At 59.9% G+C, this 7635-nt stretch overlaps 1 protein-coding gene across 1 annotated transcript in view; it reads left to right on the top strand.

Moving 5' to 3' along the window:
* The window catches only part of ACSF3 (acyl-CoA synthetase family member 3), a 42580-nt gene that overhangs the window by 32738 nt on the left and 2207 nt on the right, over nt 1–7635 (top strand). Inside the window, exons 8-9 of the mRNA XM_010843949.1 lie at nt 6673–6807; nt 7139–7250. Coding sequence (XP_010842251.1) covers nt 6673–6807; nt 7139–7250 — 247 coding nt within the window. The remainder of the gene's footprint in view (nt 1–6672; nt 6808–7138; nt 7251–7635) is intronic.

Genomic DNA, 7635 nt, shown 5'->3' with positions numbered 1-7635 from the left:
CCCTGCCTTCCCATCCCCATCCCCCTGCTTTGTAGCCCTCCCCACCCCCACAGAAGGAGTTTGCTTGCGGTTTGGTTTGGTCCCCTGAAGTCTGCTCTCTGTCACCTGCCTGCACAGTGTGTGTAGCCAGAGCCTGGGGCCCTGTGCAAGGGCAGGCAGGGGTCCCCCGACGTCCGTGCACCCAGAAACTGCTCTGAGGTGCCTCACCACCCCCCCGCCCCGACCCCCATGCCCCTCTCCTTGGTCCCATTGGTCGCATCGAGTATGAGGCCAATTCTGCAGATACTGGAAGTGTTCGAGTTTGTAGCTGCACGGGATTCACTGGTGTGTGCTCACACAGGACACTCCCAGCAGTTCCTGACAGCCAGGAGAGGGGCTCCGGGCATTTGTCCTTTGCTTGTTGCCTATCTGAATTTCTAAAACTTGCATGCTGAGCACGCATTATGTCACAATTATCTTAATAATCTTAAAGCAATATTTTCCCAAAAGAAAGGCCTGCTCCTCTGTCATCATGAGACGGCCTCCTAATTAGAAACGCACCTCTTGACAGTTCCTCTGTGGGCAGCAGAGCGGAGGAGAGAGTGATGCGCAGCCATGAGGGCACACGGGTGCGTCTGGGGGTGGGAGAGGCAGTGGTCGTGCCCTTGGCCTGGTGACCCCCTGGGAACCACTCCAGGCCGAGGCAAACACATGAGTCTTCATGGGCTCAGGCAGCGTGGGTTCTCAGGGTAGAATTCACTCTCTAGTCTGCCACCATCGTGGGCCTCAGGTCACTGGGTGACAGAGCATGGCCATGCGCATACCCCCCAGCAGTCCTGGGGTGCTGGGGGCCATCAGGTGGGGCTCGAGGAGGGGAGGGGGCAGATGAGAGTTCCCCAGAGCAGAGCAGAGGCCTGCTCCAGGGGCCCTGGGTGGTACCGGCAGAGAGCTCAGTGGTTGAGCCCCGGGGCCGGGGCAGCTGTTCATGCATTCCAGCTTCCCTTTGTAAACGTTGAATTCGTACAGGCCGGCCTGGTGGCAACAAGATTACCACTGCTCTTTAAACGCAGGGTTTAAGAAATACAACTTTAGGCTCATCCTGCTTTTGTGTGTCCCTCCTGGAGCCCTCTGAGCATCCTAACTTGGAAATCTGACTTCTTTGTGGGCATCTTCCTTTATTTTTAAACTCAGCTAAAGCTGCAGTCTATTTCTTTAAAAGCACAGGAACCAAAGCCCTGTGGACTTTGCCAATAGCAGGGCTCGCGCATGCTGGGCCAGCAGCGTGCAAAGTGAGGGGCAGTCAGCATAACACGTCTCAGTCCCTGGTCGTGATGAATATTTCAGTTGAAAGGAATAGCATGCATTAATTATCGTAAAGAGATGTCTTTAGGAGAAAATGATTTTGAAATTCAGTTTAATTTCATTGTAATGCACAGCAAACAGGAAGGGAGTCTGTGTGTTTAATTGGCTCTCGGGGGTGAGGCCTGGAAGCCGCGTGCCTTTGTCACAGGCCATTAGTGATACAGGCTGCATAATGTGCGCGGCAATCAGCGCACAGCTGCCGCTCCTGCGGGGCAAGCGAGCGGGATATTAAGTAGAAATCAGGATGAATTAAACTTAACCCTTTCCCCGACCAGCCCTCCTGCCACACACATTCTGGCCCAGGCTGCAGGGGGCTGTGTCCGGGGCTTCTCAGAGGATGAGGGGAGAGAGGCCGCCCTCCCCGGCCTGCACAGAGCTCAGTTTCCATTGCCGGGAGCTCCCTGCCAGCCCCTGGGGTCCTGGCTGCTGTTCAGGCAGGAAATCAGAGCCTCTCTTCTGGAGCACCCCCGATGATGACCCTGACTGCATCCTGCCTTCCACGCGTGCGTGTGCACAGGCTCAGTGCTGGCCCCCGGGGAGGGGGGGAACGGTGATGCCCGAACTCCCTCCTCAGGGCTTTACACTGACCCCGCTGTCAAAAACGAGGATGCGGGACAGATGGATGTAAGGACACAGGATGAAGCTAAAGATAGAGATGAGGACACAGACAACCTGGGACAGAGACGATGACCGAGACAGAGCCGAGGACACGGGACAGACATGGGGACACGGCACGCATATGGGAATGCAGACCTGAGCTGAGCCAGCGCCGCAATCGTCCTGCCCTCTGGACGCAGTAGAGTGACTGGCAACTGAACAAGGAAACAGAAACATCACCTCTGCCTTATTCTAGAGAAGATCTCCTGGGGCTTCTCTGGTGGCCCAGGAGTAAAGAATCTGCCTGCCAACAGAGACACGGGTCCATCCCTGACTCGGGAGGATCCCACATGCCATGGAGGAGCTGAGCCCATGTGCCCTAGAGCCCAGGCTCTGCAGTAAGAGAGGCCACCACAGTGAGAGGTCTGCTCGCTCGCCACAACTAGAGAAAAGCCTGCCCACCAGCGAAGACCCAGCACAGCCACAGTTAAATTAAGCGTATGAAAAAAGAGACAAAGTCTCTACCCTTTAAAGGTTTCATCACACAGTTTGCTGTTAGTAACATAGGAGATGGAGCATCCCTGATAATAAACCCACACATTTGTGGAAGGAGCTCAGGTAACTGGGGTAGGGTGTGTAAGAAGCCCACCAGGATGTAACAGGGTACCTGGCACTGAGTTGATGATCCCTTTTTCTTCTGTTAACGAAAACACAATGATATTATCAGAGAAAAACTTTAAAGGGTATTTATCTAAGAAAGAAGGTTCACCAGCAGAAAACAGAAGGGAGCCGTTCCGTGGCCCTCTGCACACTCGGCTGAGCGTGGGGTCCACTGAGAGGTTGGGGAGCCTGGGACATGAGGGCTGACCCAGGCTGAGAGAGTGGCCCCCTGCGCCCAGAGCCCAGGAGGAAAATAAGGCCACAGGCAAGCGGAGGGGAAGTGCGGTCGGCCATAAAAATGCAGAAACTGTTTCACTTCCCAGTGGTGAAAGGCAAGTATGGAGACAGACTCCATCCACCAAACTGGCAGAGACTCTTCTGGAGCTGACGCTCAGTGCTGCGGGGTGGGTGCTTGGCTCCCGCGGGCGGGGTGCATGTCAGGAGGGCTCCTGGGAATCCATTCACAGACAGAGGTGTAGGCTCCGATGTTTATAGACCCCTCGTTTGCTGCTGGATTCATGGGCGCCTCGGGTGCGTCCAACCCGCAGAGGATTGCGAGCCTTCCACACCCACGGCCCGAGTGATCCCGGCCTCAGGGAGCCCTGTTGGCATGTGCCACACACGCGTGTCTGCGGGCATGCACAGCCGTCACGGACAGGTTTGCGCACCATGCGCAGGACACTGGCTGCTGTCTCTGCATGATTCCCTCTAGGCCTTTGTTTCTCTCAGCAGAATTTCCTGGGTGAGTTCCGCCGCCACAGGTGAGGGTGAGACGCTCTCAGTTGTGTGAGACGAAGGCCCCCCCCCCCCCGCGGTCACCCTGCGCCAGGCTCACCTGCCCCGCGCTCACCCGGTGCACACTCAGCTCTGACACATTTTTTCCGTAACCTGTGCATCCGTTGTGACCAACAACAGTCAGGAATCAGGCAACATATTGATCAGGCAGGGTTTCTTGTTAGGGTGTGACAGCGTGTGTAGCTGGAGGATGTTGACCCCTTTGCGGCCGCTGACCGTGAATGATTAGCACATGCCCGCCCCCCGGCAGGGCCCTCCAGACCCCCAGGACGTGCGGTGCGGGCAGACTGCTGACCCACTGGCCCCGGCCACCCCGCGGGGCACAGCCCGTGTGGCGGACTGTGGTGCTGCCTGGCGGCCGTCCCTTTGTGTGGGCTTTACTTTGTGTGTCTCGTGAAACCCTTTGTTCCCCGGTGGTCGCCGAGACCTGCTTCTCTGTGTTCTTCTGGCACACCCTGCTTTGCTTCACCTGGCAAAGCTCCTGTGCGGACAGTGGGTCCCATCCCATCTCACTCCTGCTGGGCCTCGGTGCTGCCCTTTGGCCTCCGTGTCTGCCCAGGCTGGCCCAGGCCTCTGGGCAGAGGGTCCTTGTTTTCATCAAGGTCCCATACGGGCAGCTGGGAGACTCCAGCCGTCTGTCAGGTTTGGGGAGGAGCCCTCGTACCCCAGCTGTGTCCATGCTGGCGGCTGGAGGCCACCCAGGGACTGCCAGACAGTGGACACACTATTCGGGGCTTCCTGAGTTGGGGTGCTCGTCTGTCCAGCCCCACCAAGAGATTCCCCAGGGCTCCCCCTCCCCCACACCAGCATACAGCTTCCACCCACCTCCTTCCTCCAGGGTCACGTCTGTCCCTGCAGCCCTGAGTCCTCCTCCTCGGCTCGGGCCATGTTCCCAGGAGCCTCTGAAGTGGGCAGCAGGAGGTGCACTCCGGAGAGCTGTGTCACCGGCATACTCGTCTGGCTGGGCCGAGCTGGGCACAGAGCTCTAGTGTCCAGCTTTCAAGGGCACTGCTGGCTGCAGCCGAGTTGCTCCTGGTGCATCGTGACCTTTCCCCCCTCTTGAGTCCCTTTGCCCTGGGAGCCCTTTGGTCGACAAGCCCCCTGCCTCTGGGGCTCTGACTGTCCTCGTCTCACTAGTGCGCTTGATGGCTGCATTCTCCTCTCCGATGTCCAGCGGGGGTCGGGGGCTGAGAGCAGGAGGTGGGTTGGGGGTGGGCTCCGTGCTGCTGTCCACCCGCTCTGTCCCCAGAGCGTGAGCGGCAGCCGTGGACTGAGGGCCAGTGCCCCTGCGCCCTGCTCTCAGCCATCTTCTGAGCCTCCCCCAGGGTACCTGCCAGCCTGGCTGTAAATGGTCCACAGAGTCTGTCTACCTTCCTTCCAGCTGCCAGTCTTCTCCCCAACACGCCCTCTCCCGTCCCCTCTGCTTTGGTGCCTTAAAAAAACCAGTTGCTGTTGACTTTATTTCAAGAGGGAGCAATCTGAGCTGTGTGTTGAGGCAGGCCCCGCTCAAGGGAGGTGTCGTGTGTCCGTTTTCCTTCTGTTCTTCTTGGCCTCCTGCTGGGCTATGCCGAGGGGCGCAGACCCACCGGGACCTTCTGCCTCCATCCTCATGTTCTGCGTCCGTCTGTCTGTCTCAAATCTCCGTCTTCCTCCCTCTTATGAGGATGTTGTGACCAGTTTGAGGCCACCAGGGAATCAAGGACCTCCATGACGTGTATCCTTACTTCCTGCCTGACGGTGACCCCAGGGAGTAGCAGGGCCTCCCTCACCCAGCACACAGGCCCGGGACCTCCCCGGTCCATCGTCCGTATGTCCTTCCACCAGCCCTGCCATCTCGGGGCTGGCTTTGCTCAAAGACCCTAGTCTCAGTGCTCTTCATGTGGCTGGAGGAGGTCAGTAAGTGGACCACCTGGTGTGCAGGGTCGAGGCGGGGTGCCAGGCAGCTAGTGAGGCCATGGGAGTGATGTCTGAGCGGAGCAGCGGGCGGACAGGTGGAGAAGCAGACGCTGCAGGTGGGCGGTGGGTGTGAGTGCCCCTGGGCAAGGGGCGTGGCTGGGGGGGTCTGCCAGAGGACGTGGGTGTGGCCGTTGGGAGCTCTCGCCCTGGGCTTAGTTGACATCAGAGCAAGGAGGGTGCAGGTGTTGTGGCCAGGGGCCCTGAGGCCACCTTAGCCTTGGTGTGGGCATTGGGGGTGTCCCTGGTGGGACTAGGTGTGGGATGCGGAGCCCAGGGCAGGGCAGTGACCCCCACACCCCTGGGTCTCTGGCAGGCGGAGGCCAGTGGGAGCCAGGTCTGGAAGCCACAGGAGGGACCACCCTGGGCTGGGGTTGATACTCAGGGATGGAGGAACCGTCCTGTGTGGAGGGGACACGGCCAGAGCCAGAGCCGCGTACCAGGGCCCTGGTGGGCCTCGGGGGGTGGGGCACCCTGCGTCCTGTCCCTGCAACCTGCCTGTCACTCCTGTCACACGCGTCCTTCCCCGCCATCCACCTACCCATCATGCATCCGGGACCGCGGTGGCTCCCAGGGCCTCCCCTTCATCCTGCTTCATGTTGGGCAGGAGGGCCCCCACCTCAGGAGCCCAGCTCCCGCCGCGGCCAGCTGGGCACAGCCATCCATCTTGTTTAATAGGCTGGAGCGCCCCGCGCGGCTGGGCTCCGGGAGAGCGAGCTGATGGATGGGCCTCCTGCGTTGGACGGCAATGTATCATGAAATATTGATTTATTCTAGCTAATCACCCGCGTGAAGTGTGTGAGAGCAGACGGTGGTGCGTCAGTGCGGCTCTCAGAGCACGGGCGGGCGTTCCCATGTGCCCAGTCTCACACATGCGTGCACACTTGTGTGAGCGCATTCACCCTCAGCCCTGCTCCCCCTGTGCCCACGATGCCCCAGTGGGCATGTGCCCTGTGCCCTTGCTGGGGTGGGAAGCACCCACACTGAGCATGGCAGGGGGGGTCCCTTCCTCCTGCCAGATCCCCCACGTGACACCATGTGTGGCCCACGTCCTGTCGGGAAGGGTCTACCCTGATGCCCACGCCAGGCCCTTCTGTGGCTGGAACCCAGGGAGGCCCCATGGCTTGTACGTCCTGCCTCTGTGGTCCTGGGAAGCTGTGGGCTATTTCACGATGGTCCTTGTGGGATGTGGCCACATAGGCGTCTGTGTGGGCATCACGCAAGGCCCCAGCTGTCCACGTGGCACTGGCCGGCTTGTTCCAGAGAGATGTAGACGCCCCGAGACACAGGGCCACACCCAACCAGCTGACCCAGGCCTCTCCCCAGGTGACACAGTAGTGTTCAAGGATGGCTGCTACTGGATCCGTGGCCGCACCTCTGTGGATATCATCAAGAGCGGCGGCTACAAGGTTAGCGCCCTGGAGGTGGAGCGGCTCCTGCTGGCCCACCCCAGCATCACCGGTGAGTCGCCCTGTGACCCTGCCCTTCGGCTGACACAGCTGCCCTCGGCTTCCCAGGCCATCTTGGGACCGGTCCAGATGTGGCTTCCTGTGTGTGTCAAGGCACACCATCCGGTCCTCTGCTCCCCTCGCAGCTCCCCGTCTCAGGTCCAGGCTGGCCAGTGCAGGCCATGACCCCGTGGTCAGGAGTGGTGGTGTCCCGGGCTGTCCTGACACCCTAGGGGTGCCCTGTGCCCACGTTTCTAGCCACTCGGGCTTCTCTGGGCCCTTCCTGCAGCCTTCAGTGCTCGTCCTCTTGTGTCCTGAGATCCCTCCCTCTGCTTCCTCCACAGACGTGGCTGTGATTGGAGTTCCAGACATGACATGGGGCCAGCGGGTCACCGCAGTGGTGACCCTTCAAGAGGGCCACTCGCTGTCCCACCGGGAGCTCAAGGAGTGGGCCAGGTGAGGGCTGAGCTATGTGGTCCTTATGGGAGCTGCCCCCCAACCCCGCCATACACACAGACACTCGAGGTGTGAAGGACCCCAAGACAGCTGTGTAATGATGGCTAGCGGGCAACATGGTCCTTACAGGACCTGCCCCCACATACATAGACATAAGTGTGAAGGTAGTCCTTAAGGAGCTGCTCCCTCCCCCACACGGACACATGTGAGGCATGAAGGACCCCAAGAAGGCTGCGTTGTGATGGCAGGAGCAGATGTAGGACCCTGACCCCTGGCTTAGGTCTGAGCTTCCCAGGCAGGTTCTGAGGCAGACAGGGGACCCGTGAGCGCCTGCGTCCTCTCCTGGGTGTAGGAGGGACCTCGTCAGGGAAGGTCCATTCACAGA

This window comes from Bison bison, unplaced genomic scaffold (genome assembly GCF_000754665.1).
Source record: "Bison bison bison isolate TAMUID 2011002044 unplaced genomic scaffold, Bison_UMD1.0 scf7180017864192, whole genome shotgun sequence".
In the NCBI taxonomy this organism is placed as follows: domain Eukaryota; kingdom Metazoa; phylum Chordata; class Mammalia; order Artiodactyla; family Bovidae; genus Bison; species Bison bison.
This window is presented reverse-complemented; position numbering and strand designations above follow the sequence as displayed.